The following is a 24,693-nucleotide window of genomic DNA, read 5'->3' as shown; positions in this document are numbered from 1 at the left end:
AAAGTGCCATGGCTGAGGGGTGACTGATGCAGTCAGTGGCTGGTGGTCACGGCACCGGATGCCCCGAGTCTGGGCCTAGAGCTCCTACCCACCAGGCCACCTCCACCACCAGGTGCCCGCATGCCCTTTCCTGCAGGTGCTCCCTAGCCTCCTGCCTGTGGTATCCGGAGCGGTCACTGCCCTGCTCTGCCCCGGAGCCAGCCGCAGACAGAACGTGCGGTTGTGCTGCTGGGGGTGTCTTGCTGCTTCCACTGAGCGTGATCATTCTGAGCGTCGCCCATGTCGTCCTGGGTGTGAGTGGGTGTTCTCGTTACTGCTGGTGTCCTGTCGTCACTGCCCCCGGGGGCTCTTGAGAGTGGCTCCTCAGAACATTCTGTACAGGTCTTTGTATCTGTGACTTGCCTTTTCATGTTCATCATGGTGTCTTGAAGAACAAAAGATTTTTAGTTTTGCTTACGTCCGAGATTTTTCTCTCATGATTTCTGCCCCACAGTGGAGCAAGGACTGATAGGACGCCAGCTGCCCCTCGGAGCCAGTCACTCACAGCACCATGTGCGGCGACTCTTCAAGTCGGACTCGATTCTAGACACACGGTTGACTGATGGATAGGGGCTCTTTGTCCTGGAACCGTGCTAAACTGACCATCTAGTAACTTTTAAAGAACATTTCTCGGGATTTCCACCTAGGTAATCTTGCTGTCTGTGTGTAAAAGCTCCCGCCTTTCTTTTTGACTCGGCCTTCTTTCACTGCCTGTTCTTGCCCGGTTGACCTGGCCAGAGCCCCGGTGCCGCGCCCAGCGGGGGCCCGTGGCCTGGCCGCCTCCGCTGGGGAGAGCTCCCCCCTTTCCCGACATGCTTCTCGTTCCTGGCGTGCGCTCCAGGCGCCTTTTCAGGGCCCCCCTTTATCGCACCTTGCTCATGCTCTTGGCATTTTATCTTTGTGTTTACTCGTCTTGTGTACAGTTTCCTCAGTCATCTGCGGAGACCCTGTCTGTCTCATGTACGGGAGCAGACACACAGTAGGCGTACAAGGACGTGTCCTTGAATGAACCCTGAACAAATATTTCATCCTTGCTCTCTTGCTGACCATCAGTGTTCTTTTAAATTAAATGTCCGAGAAGCGTGAAATTGCACCATGGGAATTATTAACTTTTCAAATCATGAATCATGTGATTCATAAATGACAGTGAAAAGCTGAAAACCAAAGCAGTCATTGCTTTCGCGACTTGGAGCACACACCGGGCCGATCGCAGTATTCTGGTGATGCGAATGTGTTTTGGACAACTTCTAATTTTAATAGTTTTTTTTCCGGTTTTTCCTTCTGGTGGCGGGGTTGGCGCAGACGGTGCCGTCTGGATGGAGAGAGCGAGCGTGTGCTGCCCGGGTGCAGGGCTGGGGCCTGCCTAGGCACCTCCGCTCCTCCCCCGCTGCTGCGTCCCGCCCGCGCCTGGGCAGCGGGGAGCGTGTCTGCTGGACCAGCCCCACGTGGTGCTGTCTTTGTGGCCTGGCCCTGAACTTGGGTGTTTTTCACTGTAGAGCTTTGTTGTTTCTGTTTTTCGTTCCCAAGCGGAAAAATGTAAACGCTTAGACCGCTTTCTTCGCGAGCATTCAGCTTGACCCCCTCTTTGATTTGTAGGCGCGTTCATATTCAGGTTATGAGGCTGCTTATAAATTGAGTCCTTCGAAATGCATGGAGGCATCTCTGTGCAGCAGGGCCCCGAGAGAGTGAGTGAGACGCAAACACTGTTGGGGAATCTCGCCCAGTAGGTGTGCGATCCCTCAGGTGAGGTGGCGTTGAGCATCGGTGCTGAGGGACCCTGGTTTCTAAGACGTGTGCCTTTTAAAAATGTCATTTGGCAGAATCTTCTGGACAAAGGCTCTTTCATTAGTTGAGAATTATCAGCATTTCACAGCCGGTTTTTAAATCAGTGCCTGTTAGCGTGTCATCGGGATGTGCTTCGGCTCTGACCCCTCCGACCAACCGGCGGGTGTGGGCTGCAGGTTAAATCGAGCCCGTGTTATGCCGCAGCGCCCCGGGCTTCTGCCTTCCGTTGCTCTGCTTGAAATGAAGCAGAATGTGAATATACATTTTTTCCACATTAGGAAATAGGCAGAGCACGGATAGGGTTATTAGCATTGGCAAGTTAACAACCACCACCAAAAATTTTGCTCACACAATATATACCAAATTTTGTTTGTGCTTTGCAGATGTTTCTTGTGATTTTCCCGGAGGGAACACGATTTAACCCAGAACTAACAAAAGTCCTCGCAGCTAGTCAAGCATTTGCTGCTCAAGAAGGTAAGCAAAGTTTTGTACTTGAAACAGTCATTTTTAAAAGGTAATAATCACCTCCTTAGGGTTTGTTGCTGGAGAAGATTTTTCTGGTTCACCACAACTGGAATGAATGGGTGGGTGCGCCGTCCCTAGGGAGCGAGGCTTCTCCTCGCGCTTCTCCAGCTACTGCAGCGTGTGCCTGAGGGTGCCGCCAGGTGCCTGCTGCGGCGGGGGTCCTGGGGACACTCGGCGCAGACCAGCCTGGCCGCGGCTGCGTGGGTGGCGCCTCCTACAGTGGGCTCCACGCGATATGAGGAACATACTGTCACCTAATGTGACTCAGCTTTGGTCTCCTCGTCCCTGAAAAGATGCAGACCCCACGGGCCTCCGTAGATCTGAATATGAGTTAAATGAGAGGATTCTTGAAGGCCCCTGGGGAATATGCCACAAGTTGTGTTCACATTCCTCAGAGGTTCTGCACAGAGAGCCTCGCCACACAGCCCCCCTGGCAGGTCCCCGTTCCGCTCGGGTGGAGGCCGGGGGTATAGAGAGAAGGGTTAGGGGTATTGACATTGGGAGTGGAGAATGGGGGTGAGCAAGAAAGAAGTCTCAGTCCTCTCATAACCTGATTTTGGAGGTTTTGCCACATTCTGTGTTAGAAGGGAGTGACTGGGTCCGCCCAGCTACTGCGGGGAGAGAGCACAGGGGCTACCCTGGGAGGTGGGCGTTGCTGGGCTCTCGAAGAGGCCAGCTGGACACTGGCATTGAAGGGCTCCACCCAAATGGTTACTGCAGGCTAGACCATGACTTGGGAGCTAGGAGCAGAGGCCATGCGGTCACGTCACTCCAGGTGTGGTGCACGACGGACCTGGTGCGGGGGGACACACCCGGGCAGAGGGGCCACTGAAGCGATGAGAAGCTACCAGGTGTCTGTCCTCAGCGAGGAGGAGGGCGGGCCTGAGCAAGACGAAGCCCGCCGCGTCACGTGGTGGAGGTGACGACTCGACTCTCTGCAGTAGTTGGAGTTCAGAGAAGTTTCAGTATCTTTTGTTCTAGCAGTTTTGCCCCTTGCAGCTGTTATAATGTCTGAGGGACTCAGTCACAAGTACTGGGGCGAGACAAAGCGAGTGCTGGATGCTGCATCCTGTCTGGCGCACTGCCCAGTCCCTGTTCCCTGTGGAGGGGAGTAGGTGCCGGGAGAAGGGGCACAGCCCCAGCTGTGCTTGTGTGAGCATAACAGTAATGTGTGCTGTTAGCTTGGGGCGCTTCTGGTTTCTTTGGTAAATAGTCTGTGTCTATGTTCCTGTTTAAATATTGGCATACTTTTCACAGTTGGGTGAGAGAAATGTTTATATGCAAATAGATACATTTACATTCACTTTGTTATATTGTTATAGTCAGAGTCCTAATTGTCGTCCAGGTCACTGTGCTGGTCCCTGCAGGCTGCCTTAGTCCCAGCCCGAGGCCTGGTGGCTTACACAGCAGACCTCATCTTCCGACGGCTCTGAGCCGAGCTGGTCCAGGCCCTGGGCCTATGCAGCTGCATCCCGGGGCAGCTCCTCCCGGTCTACCCATGGCAGCCTCCTCAGTGTGTCCTCACCTGGCCTTCCCTCAACTCCAGAGAAAGGCCTCTGTGTCCCTTCTTTTTATAGGAAACCAGCCCTGTGGGGCCTACCCTCATGACCTCACTTCACCATAACAGTTCCTGCAGCGGCACCATCTCTAAGCTCAGTCTCGATGGGGTTGGGGCTTCAGGAAGCACTGGAGGGTGTACTGGGGGGCAAACTCCAGCTCAGAGCAACACCTGAAATTATTTTTCTACATTTAATTCTATTTAATATTGACAATTCTTAATTCATCATTTTAGAACAACGAGCTAAATATATGCCTTTTATTGCCCAATCTCATTAACAGACATGATTGTTCAACATAGCTGCTAAAAGTAATTTTTAAAAAACCACATGAATGTTGTAATGCTTAAACTAATCTCTTCAAGTAAATCTAAAAGCAGCGATCATGGTCTGTGGTCCAGCCTGGTCTACTAAACCGTCGTTCCCGGTAATTGATTGACTATAGAAGTCTTTCCTCTGTGGGAGTTGTGGATCTTTCTTGAAGCTACCAAAAAGGAAAGAAAGAGAATCATTTGGCTTATGAATGGATGTGATTTTTAGCTGCTTTCTGTTCTTTAAACTGTGTAACTGGGAAAGCTGCTGTTTACTAAAGTACATTCTCCTCTGACTATAAAGGTAGTGATTTCCCACCACACGCAAAGGAAATTGATTTGTGAACAGTATATCTAGAAAAAGTCTTTCCTGTTTTCTTTCCTGTTAGGTCACGACTAAATGAGATAACTTGAAAATAAAAACAAAACAACTTGTTTCTCCATCTGTTAAGCTAATTTTTCTTCAAGAAAGTTGAAACTAATAACTTGTTAGCCTGTGATGTGTTTGCTTCAGAAGGTGATTAATTTTGCTCTTAAAATACCTTGATTTGACTCTGACTTAAAAAAAAAAAAAAACATTGAAAAACCAAAACCCACCTTTTAAATCTAGATATTCAGAATTTGGCACTTGGTGACCTGCTGTAAGTCACATCCCACACCCCTGTTCAGTTTCCTGTGGCCAGCGGTGTTGCCTGTCTAGGAAGAGTGGTGGTGGGCATGCGTCTGCAAGTCTGCCAGTCTGCCTTAACCATCAGTATTTCAGCGGCCTGTTGTCACTACTGACTACAGCTATTTTGCTCCAAGAATAAGGCGTCACAGGACATGCGGGGTCTGCGTCAGGACAGTGGTTGGAGGATGCCCGGGACCACAGCTCCTGAGTCTCTGCTCCCCGAAGAGGTGGTTTATGTCCTCCAGCCTGCTTACTACCTGTCAGCCACTCCTTCCAGAAGGTAGGAGTGGCCACTCCTTCCAGATAAACTACTGGAGACTTTAACTGTAGTCTCATCAAGCAAAAATTAAGATCTTCAGAGATCTGAAGTACAGATAGAATTTTCAAGAAACAACTACATGTTAAGTTAGCAGGATGTACGCTGAAGGCTGCTCAATTTTGTAATAGTAAATCAGGGAAAAGAGAATTCTAATTTCAGAAAGGCTCACGTGGGATTTATCATTTACCCAGACGATGGTAAAATAGTAAAGACGACGTCAGAGTGATTTATGATTATGAATGTATTAGTAGTTTGTCGTAGAATAGGCTTATGTAAATGTAAATGAACCAGTTTGTAGGTAAGAGGGTCTTTCTGTAATCATGTCTCTAAAATAGTTGCTGTGGGGGCTCAGGTCAGCTGTGGGTTAGATCTGTCTGGGCCCGTGGCTTCGCGGCAGGTCACGTCCTTGGCGGCTGTCGTGTGGCGGTGCCTGCGTGTCTGCGGGGCTTGGCTGGGCGCGGCAGCGCCATCTGCCCCCAGGAGGAGCGCCGTGAGCCCTGTGGCCTGGACTCCCACTGCACCAGGGACGGCAGGTGGCTCCGGAGGTAAGAACAGGAAAGAATCAGTGGGAAGAGCCAATCAGACCGTGCATCACTGCTCTAGTGTCTGCTGCCCCCTAGGCTGGTCATGTCTGGACAGCGGGGCTTCATGGAAGGGTGAGGGAGGGCCCCTCGAGTCACACCTGTGATCAGAGGGTGGGGGTCCGTTTCATCACTCAGGGCTCAGATTCTCCCCGAGACCCTCTCACTCCCGGGTCTGCAGGACTCCTGCTGCTCCCCGGGCTCAGGGGGCTGCTGCGGCAGGTCACAGCTTTGGCGGGGAGGGTAGGCGGCAGCCTCTGGCAGAGCTGGGAGAGCGGGGGAGGGAGAGGAGGTGGCCTGTCAGGCACGCAGTGCCGCGGATGTAGCAGCCGTCACCAACCTCCCGAGCTCTCTTTGGTCCTCGAGGCCATTTCCATATCATTTCCTTAAAAATGTTAGCAATAAATGGTCCTGCTGTCTGTCCCTCCTGTCTTCTCACACCCCTGCCGTGCTCACTGCAGGCCAAAGCAGTGGTTCTCCAGCGGCGTCTCAGCCAGCACCCTCAGTGCTGGATGGGGACCTGTTTGAGTGTAGGTTCCCGGGGCCCACCAGACCTGCTTCCTCAGACACCCCGGGGCTCAGGCTCAACCTGCCAGTGACCCCAGGCCTCTCTGAGCATTAGAATCACGGGTCTATGCAGGACTAGTCACATGCTCAGCAGCTTCGTTGGAAAGGATCCGGGTGTTTCAGCCAGACCACTTGGACAGTAGTTACGGGTAAACCTTCATTCCATACCTACGTTTCATTAAGAAAAAGAAAGAAAAGGCAATTACACTCCATTCTGGCTGTGGGAGAGGAGCCGTGAGGGCTCCCCCAGGCTCCCAGCATCCTTGGCGCGGGGGTCTGCGCTGACTTTCTAAGAGTCAGCTCAGACGTTCTCTCCGGTGGCTGTGGAGGAATTTGCAATCTCGTGCATCTTAATCTTCCTCCTGAACCTTTCAAGATTGCGCCCCCACGCGTGGGTGGTTTTGTTACCTTGGTGGCCAAAAGAGTCATTTTGAGCCCTCGTGGTAGAAAACAGGAGGTCAGTTCCACAGTGGCAGCTGTGACGGCAAACCCAATCCCTCGATGTCCACGTCCTTGACGAGGACTAAGAGCTTGGTGGTCCCGTACCCTTGGAAACAGGCGATAGATTGAGACATTCGGGAGGGGAGGGGGACAGAGAGGGTGAGAGTAGAAAAGGTGGGGGCCAGGGGAACACCATGGACGATGGTGGAGGACTGTGGGTCCTCTGGTGGTGGGAAAACTAGGCTGACCACACCTGAGGGAGAAGTCCTGTACTGTGGAAAAATAAACAAGGATGTTAGAGAGAGAGAGAATCTTGGTGGTCTTAAAACCCTTCAGGGTGTGTGGGATTCAGTTTTATTCCGTGGTGAATAATACCCACCGCTGTGTAGGCCCCGGGTCCTCCAGAGCATCAGAACAAAAGGAATTTGGCCCTTGGTAGACGTGACGGAAATTTAATTCTATCTGAAGCAGCGTCTGAACAAATTCAGGCGGCACACGGCAAGGTGGTGGTGTTTGTGTGTCAACAAACTTAGTTATAGAAGAGCCCTTGCTGGCTGGGAAGAGAAAGGCATAGACGCAAACACGGGACAGGACTGAGGAGGGGCTTCGGAGATGGGGGCGCCCGCACCTGGGAAGGTGGTCTTCATCCCGAAGTGCCGGGGGCCACAGCAGGCACGCTCCTGGCAGGAGCCGGTTGGGGGCCAGGGTGCGCAGAGGTGGGCCTGGGGCCTGGGCCGCGAGCTGTGCCGTGGGCCTTGGCGAGAGGCCCCGTGCGTTGTCCGCCGCGAGCAGTGGGATTTCACGCCGTCTGTGGCGGGCCGGCGCCTCTCCCCCTTGCAGCTCCTCTCTGGGGGAAGCGTTCCTCTTCTGTCTCTTTCACCTGCCGACTGTTCAGAGCCTGGTGACCACTGGAGCCGCTAAGCGTTCTCCCGATGCCACGGGCGCGTCTGTGGGCCTTGGGACTTAGTGAAGTTGGCTGGCCTCCAGGAGCAGAGACGGAAGTAGCAGCTGACTTGCTGGGCAAGTGTTTCCCAGCCTGGTACACTGTTCGGCTTTTTGTTACAAGTTTGTGAGTAAATTGAACTGTTTCTGCCCTGGGGACTCGGGACAGATGCGCGGCTGTGGGAACCTTCTCCTTTCCCACACCCTGCCGCATTGCGCGCATTCCTGTGCGGCCCCGGCTCCCTGCGCTGGCTCGCACGCGCTCCTGCTCCCGGGGGAGGCCCCCTCGCTCCAAGTCTAGCTTCTTTCTCGCTGTTTCATGGCACTTTTTTCAGAGAGCTGCGCTTTTCTGTTAAATTGCCAGTAATTATCCTAATCAAGGAAGAGGGGGGTGTAGGCAATGGGAGGGGGACCAGGCCGTGTGCTTCACAGGAGCAGGGCGCGGGGCGGTGCCATCCCTCTGTGCGCTGCGCACGTCCTCGTGAAGCTCTGACCCCCGCGGACGTGCTCCCGTGAGCTGGCCACGTCGCGTTCCATGGTGGGGTCGCAGCCAAAGGAGCCCGCCAGCCTAAACACCATCAGGTGTCTGGTGGGCCAACAGACGTTGCCCTGCCGCGCACTGGAAATAACGAGCAGACGCCTCAGCGTGGAAGCACCTCAGAGATGTGGGGCTGTGATGGCTCCAGACCCCCGAGTCCACGCGCTGTGTGATTCCATGTATGTGAAATGTGCCAAAGAGGCAAATTCACAGAAGGTGCCCCGGGGGTGTCTTGGGAGGGGGCGTGATGTCTGCAGGGGTGCCGTGTCTGGCATGGTGAGGACGGTGGGGGTCTGTGAGGATGCCCAAGCCCGCTGAATCGTATCCTCCAAACGGCGGGTTTTATGGCATGTCACTTACAGCTCCATCGTTTCAAAAAGTACACCAAGACTCGGGTCTCCCGTCGGCCATCACGTCACCCTGCGTGACTGTGTCTGCCCTGACGTCAGAGATTGCACAGTACAGGGTCACTGAAGTGACCTTGTCCTCGCCACGCCGCCCATGCACACCCCACACACATCACCCCCGCAAACACGCGCGCGTGCCCTCTCGTGAGTAGAAACCGAGCTCAGTCACAGGCTGGAGTCAGAGAGGACTGTGCTGCTGACCCGCGCGTGTCCGTGGGGAGTGAGGGCAGTGCTTGCCCTTGCAGAGTTGGCCAGATGGGAGGTTGCTGGAGGCCGCTGGCTCGCAGGAGAGGGTCAGGTCTCTAAATGTGTGTGAGCTGGACGTTGACGCAGAGGCTCGTGTGAGCGTGTTCGCTCAGGGCCAGCGTCCTGAAGTGAGCGGCGTGGCCCTGTCAGCCCTGGTCGGGCGCCTGGGAGTGGAAACCGCTGCTCTCCCAGCTGCTCTGACCCGCCGCGTCGCCTTCCTTTCCAGGCCTCGCAGTATTAAGACACGTGCTCACGCCGAGGATAAAGGCGACACACATTGCTTTTGATTCGATGAAAAATTATTTAGATGCAATTTATGACGTGACCGTGGCTTTTGAAGGGACAATGGACGAGAAAGGCCAGCGGAAAGAGGCACCATCCATGGCTGGTGAGTTCGCCCTGGAGTCCTGCTGTCTAGGGCGGGGATTCCCGACACCACCCCACCCCCCCGCCCCCCCCCCAGGTGGCTGCGTGGACACCGATCATCACGGGGGCTGATTGTGCTTTCCAGGCCAACGCGCTCGAGTGTTTTTCTGGCTTTTTCCATTGCTCAGTCCCCACCTGCCCGGCTCAGGGCGACCTTAACCCGGCATCTGTCTGCCCGGGCAGGAGGGGAGGGCTACGGCCGACAGCATTGAGGTGTGTCGTTTTCCTCTAAGGTTTACGAGATTTGGCATCACTGATGCCAAATGAAGACTTTTTCTTTAGTCCAACCTGGGTGCCTCCAGGGCGGGGCGTCTCAGCAAGACATGAGCCAACACACCCGACGGCCAGAGAGAGATGGGCAGGGCGGCGTGTGACCTCGCACCCTGCTCCGCAGGCCCCAGGCTGGACGCCGGGCTGGATGCCGGGCAGGGGCTCCTCAGGCCTGAGGGCACCTGGTGAGGTGCAGACCCTGCTCCGCAGACTTGGCATTCTGCCCCTGCTGCTGCCCGGGGGCGTGGGTGGCACAGCGGAGCGCCTGCGCCTCAGGGACCAAGGGTCAGGCACGCAGGTCATCGGGAGCTGCAAGGGAGCACGCATCTCTGAGTGAAGCAGGAGAGGCTGGGTCCATTTGTGGCAGGCACAGAGAGGACGCAGAGGCCGGAGCCAGCGGCCGGGCCTTGTGGGCATTGTGGCTGCAGACAAGGCCGCTCCAGCCAGGCAGCATCTGGCAGGGGCAGGCACGTGAGCCAGCGGGTGTGCAAGGGCGTCGCCTGGCCGCCTGCGACCAGCGGGACTTGGCGTCCTGTGAGCCTGCCAGCCCCGGCCGCCCCCAGCTGAGCCTGCGCTGCCAGTTCACCCCTTTGTTTTCACTTTTTTTGGGGGGGCGAGATGAAGAATCTGTACCTTTTGGCTTTTTGTGTGAGTACCAGAAAAAAACTGAACTGTTTTTCTTTCTTGTTAGAATTTCTCTGCAAGGAGTGTCCGAAAATCCACATCCACATCGACCGCATCGACAGAAGCGACGTCCCGGAGGAGCGCGTGTTCATGAGGAGGTGGCTGCACGAGCGCTTCGAGATCAAAGACAAGTGAGTAGCTGCTGCCCCTGCTCCCGAGACGCGGCTCCACTCAGGTGGGCAGTGTAAGGTGGATGCTGGCACTGCCGTGAGGCGGGAACCACCTTCTAGAAAGCAGGCTGGGGCTTGCTTGGGGGGGCGGGGGGGTGCTGTCGTCAGCACAGTGTTTCCTGGACAGCACGAGGCCAGTGGGGGCCAGGGTCGGGCAGGTGGGGGTGCGGGGCTGCCCAAGGTGTGTGTGAAACCACACGCACGCGTGTTACAGAGGAAGGGGCAGCTGGCACCTCACAGCCACGGGGTCTTTTTGCCGTTAGGGTTTTGGGCCTAAACAGTCCCTGGGACTGACCTTGAGCTTGTCCCTGCTGATGTCACCTCCGTGGAACCTGCCTGGAGGCGGCGGCTGATGGTCTGGGCACCACGGGTGAGGCGAGCCAGAGGGGCGGTGGCCTCTGGGGGCAGCCCAGGGGCCACGGGCAGGTGAGCCGCTCCTCAGCTCCCTGCTGAGGAAATTGACCTCATACACGTCTCTAAAAAATTAGGAATTTTTGGGTTTTGTTTTCTTTTTAGAAAGATAAGAAGTCGGTCTTACCTTTAGATACTGTATTTTGAAATGGAAGTTTCTGGAATGAAAACTTCATCGAATATTCTGAACTTTATTTGCTGTTTACTTTGCTGGACCTGTTGACCTCTTTTGACGCGTGTACAGTCTTTCTGAAAGATATTTGAGACAATTATACTTTCTGATCCCCTTTTTGGAAAAAAGTGGATCATCACATACAGAACGCATCGTTTATTATGATAAATACTTAAAAAATCTCCCCTGAAGTCTTGTTCTGCTTCTGATCTTCTCTGGAGACTGTCATTCCCTCCTTTCCTGACCGCCCCGACCGCCCCGCAGAGGAGCTGCTCTCGCGCCCTCCTGAGTCCACTGACACCCGTGGAGATCATTAACTGTGTCGGGAGGTTGGAAACGAGGCGTTACCAAGTCTGAACGAGTCGCGGGTTCTGTGTTCCTCTGGCTCCCCGTCATCCGTGGGGCGACTCCCTGAGCCGGCCCCAGGCCAGGGCGCTCTGGTCCTGGCAGAGTTTCTGCGCGGCAGATCTCTGCTTTGCCGTGAGGGTGGTTTTCTGGAAAGAGGCCTGAGCACGTGTTCACGCGGCAGCCCCTGGCCCTGGGGAGTTGCGGTTGGGAGGCGGTGGTTTTCCTTGGGGAGTCGGGTTTCTGGGCCTTAGAGGGACCTCCTGGTTCTGTTGTTTCCTGTTGGAGACTCTGTGTGAAGCACGTTGTGCGGGGACGACCTCGGGGTTTTGTAGCCGAGGGCCACGGGTGACTGCCAGCCCCCGCTTCTCAGCTTGGGGTGAGCAGGGCCTCTGGGCGCCCGCCTGTGTGTTCAGGGGACGCCTGGTCTCTCCCCTGGCCGGGAAGAGAGGGGAGGAGGCGGCGAGGCCGCGCGGGGTTAGCCGGGTGGGGCCTGCCCGTGAGCGGAGTTGGAAGATCTGACGTGTGCGAGCCCCGCCCGGAACGCGCCCGCGTGGTGTTCGCAGGACGTGGGTGCACGGATTCCTGTCCCGGGGCAGAGCCCGGCGCCGCGGCCCTGGCCCTGGCCGTCTTCCCCTGTGTTCCGCGCGGGCCTCTGGCTCTCCAGGCGGTACCTGTTGAAATGACGCGAACTGAAACTGCTTTTCCCCATTCTGGCTGCAGGTTACTTATAGAATTCTATGATTCAGTGGATCCAGAAAGAAGAAACAGATTTCCTGGGGAAAGTGTTAATTCTAAATTAAGTCTCAGGAAGACTGTGCCGTCGTTGCTGATCTTGAGTGGCTTGACTGCTGGCATGCTCATGACCGAGTCCGGGAGGAAACTGTACCTCAGAACCTGGGTCTTCGGAACCTTGATCGGCTGCTTGTGGGTTAGTATTAAGCCTTAGCAGGCCTCCGGCCCGGCCCGGGTGTGCGCTGCGCTTGGGGCCGGAGCTGCGCGTGACATCACGGTGGGTCCTGAGCTGACGAAGAAGTGTAAATAAAGTCTTGTTGATTGACCTTTGGATAAAACAGAATTTCTGACGGAAGCCGACAGGCAGTTGGTCTTGTGCAGACACCCAGGGTTTGGCACCTCTGGCCCCGCAGCTGCTCCAGGTGAGAGCTGAGTGGGGTCTGCGCTGCCCGTGGCGTGTCCGCGACCCGGCGCTGACCCCGACGCCGCTGGGCTGGACGCACCTCTGCCCTGCAGCTCGACGGCCGCGTTGTGAGCCTGCGTCTGCCGTGTGTTGCGCCAGATTTGTTCTTTTCTGATTTTTACCCTTGATTGGTCCAGACTCTCATCGCTAAGTATTTAGCACCTTGCAGCCATGTCACTGTTTGCTTTTTGCTTAATTCCTCCAAATCCGCGAAGGCGGGCGGCGGCAGGCAGGCCGGGGCACCTTCCGCGTCGTGCTATTAGCTGGCTTCCTTTTGTAGCTGCACAATAACTAGCGTTTCTAATATTTATTGGTACTGTTCCGTCTGTGCACCCTGTCCTCTGTTGTGCAAAAGGAAGACGTGTAACCGCCGGGGATGCGGTCAAGCCGCCGTCCGGACGCTTCACGGCGGTGGGGCTGTCAGTCCCGGCCTGCGAGGGCTCCGCGGCGCCCCGTCCTTCACAACACTAGTGCCATACGTACTCGAGACCGCCAGGTTTCCTGTGTTTTTATACCCGCGCGAGCAGCGCGCCCCTGTGTGGGGCCGGCGCCCGCGGGTCCTGGAGGAGGCGGCGCGGCGGGGGATGGGCCGGCGGCTTCGTCCCAGGCCCGTTGTTTTCCGTTGTCGCGGTCGCGGCCCCCGTCCTCGAGTCTCGCCTTTGGATGTGGCGGCGGCGCTGCTCGCTGGCCCCGGCAGGCCCGCGGGGAGGCGGCGTGCGGCAGCCGGCGCGTTGTCCTGCACGGGTGAGCCCGGCAGCGCCCGGCAGCCCAGCCCGGGCGCGTCTGTGCTGTCCTGTCCCCCCGTCGCGGCGGGGCTGTCGCTCGAGTGTGCACCCCCAGACCGGAGCTGCGTTTCAGAACCCGAGAATCACAGTTTTAAGTCACGGAGCAACACATCCGTGGAAAAGGACCTTTTTAACCTTAGAACTCACACTGGCTCCCCGGCCAGCGCCCTGCGGCGGCCGTGCCGCGGCCCGCGAATGGGTTGAGCGGCACAGTAGAAGCGCCAGGGCCCCCCCCCGCCCCCGCCCCGTGATCATGATGGGCGAGATGAAGACAGCGTGACGAGGAGCTGCGCCCGGCCCCCTGCGCGCCGCCCCTCGCCTGGGGCCCGGGCACGCCGGGTGCCGGCAGGACTTCCCGAAAGTGTTCTCATGCCAAATTGCAGTCCTCTCGCGTTCAGGGCGAAGGGTAGAGCGATTCTCTCTCAGTTCAATAATTAAAAAAAAAAACCAGTCCTAAAGTTAGAAGCTGCTTTTAACTAGATCGAGATAAAAGCGAGTCGAGGGACTTCCAACAGCAGGGTGGGCTCTGAAGTGGATCCCGGCCCTGGGCGTGGGGACGGTCCGGGCGCTCGGGGGCGGGAGCCCAGCGCCGTCGTGCGGAGGTCAGGCTTCGTGCCCGAGTCCATCCCGCTCCGGGGTCCATAAAACAGCGTTAAACATTGTATCAGAGTATTTGGAAAATTAGAAGCTTATTTTTAACATGTGTTGACATGACCTGAATTATTATTTTCTAAAATGAAGAGGCCTGTGCCTATCTGAAGCCTTCCACGTAATGCCATTTACGCCTTTGTGTTGTTATTGATTTAAGGTTTTGTTACTAGTTTCTCTTCTAAGAATGCCTTCACTGTGCATGCTTTTATGTTTTTCGGAAAGGGGTGTGTTTGGATGAAAGTAAAAGAAAAAATAAAACCATTCAATCTGGACTGTCTGTTCTTTGATGTCCCCCCGCCCCGAGCTCCCTGTGTCCCGTGACTCCACGCGGCCTCGGGGCCCGCCCTGCGCTCCGGACCCACAAAGCCGTGACGGCGCCCTTGGTAGGAGCAGCCTAGAAGGGAGACATTGACATATTCGGGCGTGCGACGCCGTGTCAGCGTGTAGCTGGAGTCTGGCTGGCGGAGAGGCCGGCCTGGGCGGGCAGGCGGTCTCTTGTGACGCGCCAGAGGGTGGTGGTAGGTTCCTGTCCCCGAGAGTTCTAGAAAGCTCCAGGCCCTCCCTCCAAACGCCCCTTGAAAGCTTGCCCGGTGTGGGGTGCTGGGCACCTTGGCCGCAGCTTCCTACCTGGTGCGGAAGGGAGCCCGTGGAGAAACGGCCACGTGAGAGAAAGACTCGGCCACTGCCTGTAGGACCGGCCACCCGTGCCCTCCCACACAAGCACCACATCCACACTCACCACACACACACTCGCACACTCATCGCACATTTACCACATACACTCACCGCACATGCTCACACGTGGGCCCCTGCAGCCCGGAGCTATCCCGTAGCCATGGTGGCCTTGCTCTCCAGGTGGTCTGACCACTCTGTCCACCACAGTCTCCAGCCCAGCGGTGCGGTGAGTGCTCAGGCGGTGGCTGCCAGCTTCTTGAGCCTTCTGCTGTCAGTGTCTCCTGTCCGTACAGGGGCCTGGGGCAAGAGTGGTGGCTGGGGTTCCAGAGCCGGCCCCTGTCCCACCTGCCCAGCCGAGGACCAGGCCAAGGCCGCACCACTTAATCCTAAACACTCAGCAACGGTGCCTGCTGGGGTGTGAGGATGACACGGAGAACCTCGCAAAGACTGGGTCAGGGTCCTCCTTTGAACCCGCCCTGGCAGCGCCCGGTGGTGGGCCCAGGATGCTGCTGGGCCGCTGGCCGTGTGGGAGGCTGCCCGGCGTCCCTGGACACCACCTCCAGTGCGTCAACCCCGAGTCCACCAGGGGCTCCTGCGCTGGCCCTCGGGCCTCTAGGCCGTGTGTGGGGTCTCTGGAGCATGAACAGGGAGGTATGAATTGCAGGGAGGGTCAGTGGAACACTGCCCGGCACTGAGCCCTCGCTCCTCATCCCCGTGTCCCCCGCACTCCATGTCTGGGGGGATAGTGGAGCAGGAACACCCCAAAGCCACACGCGCCTGGGCACCATTGTCTGGGCCCTGCCATGGGCACCCAGTGGCACCCTTCGCTCCTCTGCTGTGACCCCGTGAGCACTGGCCTGAGCTCTGATCTGACCCAGGACTGGCCAGGGACTAGACCTGGCCTTGGCCTCCCACCTGGCAGTGGCAGAAATACCAGTCTGGCGTCAGGAGGCCTGGCTGAGAGCAACAGGGGTCCCCCCTTCCAAATCCTTGGCGGAGGATTCATCTCCCTCTGGCGCGGGCACCCGCCCCGCTTCCCCAGCCCGCTGCCTCCCTGCACCGCTCCCACATCCTGGCTCCACCGGCCTCCTCGGCCCACCCCCATGGCCCTGCCCGAGCAGGGCCAGCCCCGTCCACACCTGACCGTGGCCCAGCCATGGGGCTGTGCTGTGTCACCTGCCTTCCGGGGCTTTCAAATTAGTGCAGATGACGTGAAGGAGCTCACTCACCCTTCCGCGGCTTAGACACGGCCAGGAGCTCTGGGATTCCCCGCGCGCGGGAACACCAGAGACGGCGTCCATGCTGACCAGGCACGGCCGCCGGGAGGGGGGCTGTGGTGGTGTCCGCCGCCGCACGCAGGCGGCCTGGTCTCCGCTGGACCCCAGCTGCCCGTCGCCCTGCACGTCCACGTGCGGCCGGAGCAGCCTTCGGTCCACACGTGGCCACCATCCTAGGTGAGGTGACACGCGGGTGGGAGGACAGCAGCCCCGCCAGCTCCAGGATCAGCCCCACGGAGAGGGGCCGGGAGCTGGCGCCCGTGCTCCCCAGGGCCTCGCCGGGAGGGCCCCACCCGCAGCGAAGGCACGATAAACCTCATCGTCCAAAAGTGAGAGGGGGAGGCCTGGGCTCTGACGCCAGCGGGGCCAGGACCTCCCGATGGGGTGGGGCTCTCACCACTGGTCCCAGGGACCAAAGTCAGGGCCCCGGAAACGAGGCTGTGCGTGGCTCCCGACTCGTGAGCCTGTCTCCGCGCTTGCAGATGGGGGCCCAGCTTCACCGACAGTGCGGGGTCAAGTCAAACCTGCCAGGCAGGTGCAGGTCCCAACGAGTGGGCGGGGGTGGCAGGGGTCTGCCCAGGTGTGAAGGGTGAAGTTACAGGTGCGCATGCGCGTGGCCAGCACACAGTAGGTGCACAGCAGCACTCTCCCTTCGGGGTGCAAACCTCAGGGTCTCTCCGGGGCCCGTGACAGAGGAAATGTCTGGACAGAGGAAATGATGGTTCTGGTTTTGCAAGGGAGGCAACGACTCACGTGGGAGCTGGGGGGGCAGCCTCGGGGGCCGGGGTCGTCCACGGGGTGCAGTGAGCTGAGAGCTCTGGCCTCGCAGGGGTTTCTGTTCCGTGACTCCTGTGCTGGAGCCCTCACCGTGACTGCACGGAGCTGGGGTACTCCCCAGGGGTGACCAGGTGGAGCGGGGTCTGCAGGGTGGATCTTAATCCCATGGCGCTGGGATTAAGTCAGAGGCAGAGGCACCAGGGTTCCAGAGGGGAGGCCAGTGAGGGTGTGGGGGACAGCGGGCTGGCCCCTAGCCATGGGAGCGACCCCAGGAGAAACCCACCCATCGACCCCTTGATCTTGGACCCCACCCAGACTAGAGAGGGACAAATGTCTGCTGTGTGTGACGCCCACCTGGCCTGGCTGAGACAGAACAGGGACTCGCTGCTGGGCTCAGGGACCCCCCTGCGGGCCTCCCCCATTCCGGGCTGAGTGCCCCAGCCCCCAGGCAGCCCCCCACCCACCCCCCGTCAGCAGCGGGCTCTCTGCTGCCCCCAGGTGTCCCTCCTTGCCTGGCGACATCACCTGCTCTGACGTGGCCTTTGCTCACACCAAGCCCATCTGCCTCGAGGCTTTTAACTGTCCTGCTGTCCTGCAGTTGGCCCGGATGGAGAAGCAGCCGGAGCTCCCTGCCGCCCGCCCGCGTGTCTGGAAACCAGGCTTGGGCACAGCAGGAGGCTGCTCCAGGCCTCTGCGAGGTCGGTGCTTGGCGCTCAGTCGGCTTGGGGGCGGCTGGCCGGGGAGGGAGGCGTCGCCGTCACAGGTTAAGCGCCTCTGGCAGGGGCGAAGGCGGGCTGGGGTAACCGTTCTGCTCTGTGAACGATCAGGAAAGGAAGGCGCTGCCGGGCTCAGGGGGCTCCTTTCCCCGGCAGCCGGGCGCCTCGCCCTCGTCAGCGCCTGCGCATCTCTCAGGACCCCACGCAACGTAGCGGGTTGTCCTCACCAAGCTGAGCCGCCAGCCCGGCTTCAGACTCGCTCCTCTGGGTTACACCCAGGACCGGCCTGCTCTGCGCTGAAGGTCTGTGTCCCCCGGCGCGCAGGGGCTGCACCTGCCGGCCGGCCTTTCCGAGCTGAGCGGGCAGAGGAGGGGGCGATGCCCCGAGGCGGGGCTGGGGCCCAGGAGAGGAGGCGGTGGGGGCAACTCCCCTGCGCTCCGCCAGCAAGGACACGGCAGGGCGCGTCCTCGCCAGACACCAGCCACGCCGCCTGCGTCCTGGACGCGCGGCCCGCGGCCCTCCCCTCGGCCGTCTGCCTGGCTTTGCCCCCGCAGTCCAAGCGCCCCGGGCCTGGCCCGGCCCCATCTGCTGGGGCTCAGGCTGCACCCATGGGACCCTGAGCTGCCGGGGAATCTGTTATAGGACAGGGAGCGGGGTAGCCCAAGCCCCGCAAACCTGCCTATTCTAAATGGGTTCTGCCATCCGCCGCATCAACACAAAACATATAAGACTTTAATGGGAAGGAACTTTAATAAAACTAGGAAACAATACAGGAAAGGCAAAGAGTCTAGTTTCTAAATGAAGCATCCAGAGTTACCCGTCCCCTCGTGGGTAAAAGTCCATCCAAATGGGATTGGCCCAGAGCAAAGCCCCAAAGCCTGCCACAAGTCTAAAGCATCTTCCAGTGGGGACCCACAGCAAAGGGTCAGAAATAACCAGACAAGCCCAGAAGGAAAAGAGCAAAATCAACATCAAGATAAAAGCTGCCATGGTCACCTCCCCATGGGTCTCACCCACATCTGTGTCACCCAGTCCACGACCAAAAGACAAGCGCAGTTTCTTCACGTGTCTCTAGGCTCCATGTGCCTCCTCCAGGGCTCCTGGCTCCATCCTGCTTCCTTCCTCAGTCTCTTCTGCTTCTCCTCTTCCTGCTCAGCTCCACCCTCCCTTGGGTGGGGCAGGGAACCTCCCCCTTTCCTGGGGACCACCCTGTTACAATCCCCCCTTTTAATTTTTATTCCACCATATCTATGGTGGCACAGATTTCAGGGTGTAGTCTTAGGAGACAGTCTTTTTTCAGGGTTCCAATGTGTGTAAGAGAAGCAACAATTAGCAGCATTGTCCATGAATGTCCAGTATGACAGTTTCATTACTTAAAAATAGTCCATTATCCAAGCCAAAAGAAAAAAAAAAATCTGGAGAATTGGCTAAAACAAGACAGCAAATATATCAAAATCACAGGGAAAAAAAATGTTAAAATGGTTCAACTGATGTAAAACACAAATTTTCTCAACCTTGATCCCTGTTCCCCTTCAGCACAGGGAACTGTTTGGGTTCAGCTTACCTTGGAGGCATGGGGGGTGGGGTGGGGGAAAAGTCCCTCAGACCGTCTTCCGAGGGGTGGCGCAGGAGGGCCGCTGGGCGGGGGCTCCATGCCTCCCCGGGCCTCCCCGTTTCTCCTGGGGCGCCGGCTTCCTGCAGGCTCCCAGACAGAGGATGCTGGAGTCACAGAGCACTGGCCCCAGCCGCGCCAACAGGGCCGCTTTCTGCCGGGCAGAGATGCGCTGCCTGGCGGCACAAAGGGATGGCTCCCGTGGGGCGGCCGCGGTCCTGGACCCGAGTGTGTGTTTGGGGGCCCCTCCTGGGGACGCAGGCTCAGCGGGGCTTCCTGGGGGGCAGGGATGGTGGGAAACAAAAGCCGACCCCTGACGCCGGCCCAGCTCTGCCCTGGCTTCGCGGGGCAGGTGGGCGGCCTCCTGGCTGAGGCTGCGGCCCAGGTGTCCCCCGCCCTGCGTTCACGGAGTAAAATCTCCACGGGAGTCTGATAAAGGGGGACTCGACCCGGGAGCAGCCCCCGACAGAGCCGACTCTTGCAGAGCTCTCCACTGAACTCGGACGTGAGCTTAGTTTACACAGCAGGGGCGGGGGGGCGCGGGCCTAGGGAATGTGGTGGTTCTGGCACGCTGGCGCCGGGCCCAGGTCACCCTGACCTGAAGCTCTGCAGACGCTCTGGCCACGCTGGCGGGGCCGCAGGGGGCAGCCGCGTCCTTCCTGCAGTGTCCTGCACGGCCTGATGGCCGCTGCTCCGCCTGCTCTGTGGGCCTGGGCCTCGGGGGCGGGGGCGGCCGGCTCCCCAGGCCGCAGGCTCTGCTCACCTGCCTGCCCCGCCAGGATGTTTGTGGTCTGTTCACATCTCAAGGTGCTGTTGGCCGGCGTGACCCCCGGAGCATCCGGTTTCCGTGACCCAGAGTTATTTGACTCCATGTTTTTCCCAGAGGGGCTGGTCTTTTTTCCTTGTTCTTTTTGAAAGTCCCCTCAGCTCCCCTCGCTGGCACGCTGGCCCCCCAAGGGCAGGGGCGCGGGCGGGGACTGGGCACCACCTAGCGGCCGGCGGGGCGGCGCCGTCAGCTCTCAGCCACTGGAGGCTGGAACTGGAAATCCCTGGGCGTCCGTCCAAGTTGTGAAGCGATGGCTGCAAGCACAGAGATCAATAGGACAGACGGGCTGGCCTTGGGTCTGCCTCGGGCCTGGCCTCAGGGGCCCTGCGTCCCTCCCTCTGCCCTGGAGTGCGCCTGAGCAGAGCTGGCTGCCTCCGTGCCCCCGGCGGTGGGAGAGGCGCCCACCCCGCAGCCCCCTCAGGCCAGAGCCTGCATGCTGGGGATGGACTCAGGTGGGTCCAGCTGTCCTGCCCAGAGGCCCAGGTCCACCCTCCAGAGACCGAGTCCTGGACACGAGCTGTTCCCACTGCCCCAGGGTCCTGGCGGAGTAGTGGTGGGTGAATCGGGGGGTTGTGGGGTGGGGGGGCGAGTCTCCAAAGGTGAAAGATTCCAGGTGAGACGTGACCTCCACGCACGGGGCCCAGCTAGGACACCACCTCCCCTTCTGCCCGGCGGGCCCGAGGCTCTCCAGAGCTGACGTCAAGTGACAAGTGCAGGGACTGCTTTTCAGCCTGTGCATGACACCCAAAGTAGGCCCTTGTGCCTTCTCTCTGGACGCCAGAGGAAGAGTCCCTGCAACATCCAGCAGCTGCCCAGGGCTGCCGGGAGGCGAGACCCGGCTCTGCGGCCCGCGGGAGTTTCAGAACCAGCATCTCCCGGCAATTCCTCGTCCCTCCTGCTTTCCGGAGGAGTGGAAAACGCTGCCCCGAACGCACACGCAGGGTCTGAAGAAGGGCTTGGGAAGACACGCGTGTGGAACGTTCTGGAAATAGGGAGGGTCCCGGGTGTGGCCTGACACATTCGACCTCCATTCATTTCCGGGTTGGATGAAGCTGGTGTAGGCACGAGGGGCCTGAGGCTGGATGCCCAGCGGGGGTAGGAGTTGGGGGGCTCCTTGACTTTGGGGTGGCCCCGGGGAAGAGGCTGTGTCTTGTTTCCTCATTTGCAACATAAGGAAAAGGCAGCAGCTCCTTCCGCGGGGAGCACCCGTGGAGCAGCCTCAGCTGCCCACAGCAGGGGGCTGGGCGAAGGGGGGGCTGTCCGCGCTGTGAGCACGCTCAGCTCTAAGGAGGGCGAGCGCCCCTTCACGGGAGGGGAAGAAGCGGGGGGCCCCGCTGCGCAGGAAGGCAAGTCCCCGCTGCAGAACAAACCCTGGACCCTGACCCGGCGGGCGGCCATGGGGCGGAGAGCGCAGGGAGGAGAGGCCGAGGGACAAACGGGAGAGGGACTCGCGGCCGCTGCCCCGGGGAAGAGGCGCGGAAGGACGAGGGACATTCAAGCAAGAGAAACGTTCTGAGGGAGGTGGGCTGGCTGGACGCGGAACCCGGGGACTTCGGTGGGCGTTCCAAGCTGGCGTCCTTCTGGGCCGGCAAACCATCATCTTTAGTTAGTGTGGTTTTTCGTTTAAAAACAACAACAACACAAACCTCTTTCCAAACACAAACTGGCAAAGAACGGAGGGAGGTTCCCGGCTGCAGGGCCGGGCGGGGCACTAAGTGGCGAGGCCTCCGGGGCGGCTGGAGGTGGCAGCTCCATGGCCGGGGGCCGAGAATGTCCTTCCCCGGGGCCTCGCCGCCGCCTCTCCGCCCAGGGTGCCTGTGGCCGGGAGGACGGTCCGGCCGCCTGTGAGCATCGCGGGCCGGGGCCGGGGCCGCTTTCTTGCCACGCGGACAACCGTGTTTGCAGGGAGACGCTCGGCTCCTGGGGACGGCCCTGGGGGACGGGAGCTGCCCCAGCCCAGCACCCTGTCCCCCACCCGCAGGCGGGAGCCCGAGGCTCGGCCGCTGTAGCCGGCACCCCCGGCGCAGCCCTTCACTCCGGTGGGAAGGCCGGGCGGGGCGGCGGGGCGGGCGGGGCGGCCGGCCGGGGTGGCACCGCTGTCCGGAAAGCCCTGGTTTGGGCCAAAGAATCAGGTCTTCCACCCTAGGGGCGTTTATTTACAAATGTGAGATCATGACAACTTCTTCATTTTCAGTTTCTGTGTCTTCCTCTGTAAAACGAGGCAGCAAAAAGGACCTAACAGGGTCGCCAGGAATAAAAGGGATCTCGTGTTGGCCGGGGAAATGCATCAAATGCAGGGACAGGTGCTGCCTGTGCCGGAGAACAGGCCAACTGTGCATTTACAGAGGGCGAAGCCAGGCCAGGGACACAGGCGACCCCCCCCAGCCCCCCGCCCACCAGAGGCCAGCTCCAGGCCCCTTGCTGTTCTTTCTTTCTTTTAAAAACTCAAGGTAAAATCTCTGCGACCGTAGCCATTTCTTTCTTTTTTTTTTTTTAAGGTTTGTTTATGCACACAAGAGCTGGGGTGCAGACCAGAGGTGCAGGGGGTGAGAGGATCCACCAGAGACAGAGTGGGGAGCAGAACAGGCAGATCCACTGAAATCCACTGCTGAGGGGAGCAGCGGGGAGGCAGGAGAGGTCTGCCGCGCCCTGTGGGTAGCTCCCTGGCCGGGGATGGAACTCGTGCTGCAGCGGCTGGCGAGAGCTCGATAGCGCTGTCATTAACCCCTGCACCACCAGGGAGGCCCAGCAGTCCTTTCTCCAGCACCCACTGTGAGGCAGCTGTTATCCAAATTTGACAGCACAGAGACAAGGACAGAAGCGTCCGCTAGAAAACCAACAAACTGGAAGTCAGACAGACGTCATGGAAATCGGAAATCCAGCCTGAAACAGGCCACCGGGCAGCAGTGCTTTTTCCTTAAATATTAGCGGAGCTCACGAAAGGAGGCCACTGCAGAGAGGCAGCACCGGGGTGAGGGGCGTCCCCTCGGGGCAGCGGCCGGTCCCGGCAGGGCAGGCTCCCCTGGGGCACCTGTGGGGGCACCTTCTCTTCTTAACAGGTCAAATACAAAAGCAGCGATCTGGGGAGTTTTCCCCGGCAAGTAGTTTTCCACACTGGCCCCGACGGGGGCGGATGGAAGGAACTCCTGGCTCGCTTGGCTGGGGTCTGCCTCCCTTGTTTCAGGAAGTGACAGGTTTTTATTTTTGTTTTCACCCCAAGGAGGCAAGGAGCCCCTGACCCCGGGCAGCTGGACCCGGGTCTGCCTTGCTGGAGCTGCCCCTGCTTCCTGCACCCGCCAGGTTCAGGCCCCGCCTGTCCAGGTTGGGGTGCAAAAGGCATCCCGCACCCCTGGGTCTGCCCTGGTGGAGGAGCCATGGAGCCTCCCTGGACAGACACGTGGTGCCATGTGCAACGGAGGAACAGGGAGGCAGGGACATTTATCCCGTGACCTGGCGCCAGAGATGGGGGCATTTCATGTGACAGACAAGAAGGGGGTGTCCCTGTGTGTAGTCTGAGTGCACAGACAAGGTGGCCCTGAGAAACCTGCAGCTGGACGGGCCCCCACGGCGTCCTTCTGGGTCACGCAAGGGACGGTGACGGCGTCTGCATTAGGAAGGGGCGAAGGATTCGGGCCAGGACGGTGAGCCCCTCGGCCTCCACCTGCCGCTCCCACCCCAAACCACCGCCTCCTTCGAGTAGCGGGCACAGGCCTCCGGGGCTCACGGGGCCTGACCGGCCTCCAGAACCCACAGCAAGGTGACCGGAGGCTACGCTGGGCCTGGTGATGGAATCAATTTGACCTTGACGGGGAAACTAGCCCCACACTGGATCGCCCCGGGGTCACTCTCTCGCTTGGCTGTGGTGGGGGCCCCTGCTCCTGAGTGTCCAGTGGGTGAGGGCTGGGAGGCCTGGCGACCCTGGCCTCCTCCCGGCCTGACGGAGAGCAGGGCCCCCCAGCTCAGCCCGGCAGCCCTCCCCCACCTCCGGGCCAGGCTGCTCCGGGTCATGGCCCAGCCGCAGGAAGTCTCCTCCGCGGGGCGCCCACGTTTCCTTAATGACATCCCATCACTCCCACTGGGGGCCTGCCTGCGCCAGGCAAAATACTGGCCTTCCTGCTGTTTACACCTCCCCGTGCTCCTGGCGAGGCCACAGCCCTGCCCTCTGCATCCAGCTGCAAGACTCCACTCCCGGCCCAGCTGCGCCCACGCAGCCCTGCTGCCTAGCACACCTGCCCGCGGGCACGCCTGCACCCTGCCGGCACACGCGCACCCGGCACACACACTTACCTGCCTGCAGCACGCCTGCACCCCCGCCAGCACTCACGCACCTGGCACACACACCTCACAGACGCTCACACACACAGCTGACACACCAGCACACACTCGCGTGCACACACCTCCGGCCTGCACTCTGCCCCCTCACACCAGGACACCGAGCCCTCCCCTCTTACTCCGGGGTCTGCATGTCTGGCCAAGCCAGCAGGTCCCTCAAAAGATGGGGACCGAGTGGGTCCCCCTTCTCACACGGAGGGGCTTTCAAATCAGATTCACTCTGACGCCCACCTTCCACCCAGCGGCCCCAGCCGGGAGAAGCACCGCTCCTTCAGCTGCTGTGGGCAGGGACACCCGTGCCCCCCGCTGGCCCCGCTGGCCCTGCTGGCCGGGGCTCATCCTGCGCCGTGGTGGGGGCGGCTCAGCGCAGGTCCTATGCGTGCGCAGATGGGGGCACCCAGCGGGGGCTGGGTAGGTCCTCCGCCCCCCCCCCCGCCCC

At 59.5% G+C, this 24,693-nt stretch overlaps 1 protein-coding gene across 1 annotated transcript in view; it reads left to right on the top strand.

Annotated features, from left to right (window-relative positions):
- Positions 1 to 13,201, top strand: part of AGPAT5 (1-acylglycerol-3-phosphate O-acyltransferase 5) — a 36,840-nt gene extending 23,639 nt beyond the window's left edge. The window contains exons 5-8 of the mRNA XM_037526699.2: positions 2,208 to 2,298; positions 9,154 to 9,315; positions 10,315 to 10,438; positions 12,129 to 13,201. Of these exons, the coding sequence (XP_037382596.1) occupies positions 2,208 to 2,298; positions 9,154 to 9,315; positions 10,315 to 10,438; positions 12,129 to 12,354 (603 nt within the window). The 3' untranslated portion in view covers positions 12,355 to 13,201. The remainder of the gene's footprint in view (positions 1 to 2,207; positions 2,299 to 9,153; positions 9,316 to 10,314; positions 10,439 to 12,128) is intronic.
- Positions 13,202 to 24,693: the final 11,492 nt, after the last annotated feature.

The sequence above is a fragment of the Talpa occidentalis genome, unplaced genomic scaffold (genome assembly GCF_014898055.3).
Source record: "Talpa occidentalis isolate TD23 unplaced genomic scaffold, MPIMG_talOcc4v2.1 talOcc4.4, whole genome shotgun sequence".
NCBI classification, from domain to species: domain Eukaryota; kingdom Metazoa; phylum Chordata; class Mammalia; order Eulipotyphla; family Talpidae; genus Talpa; species Talpa occidentalis.
Note: the sequence above shows the minus strand (reverse complement) of the source record. Positions and strands in the feature narration are given on the sequence as shown.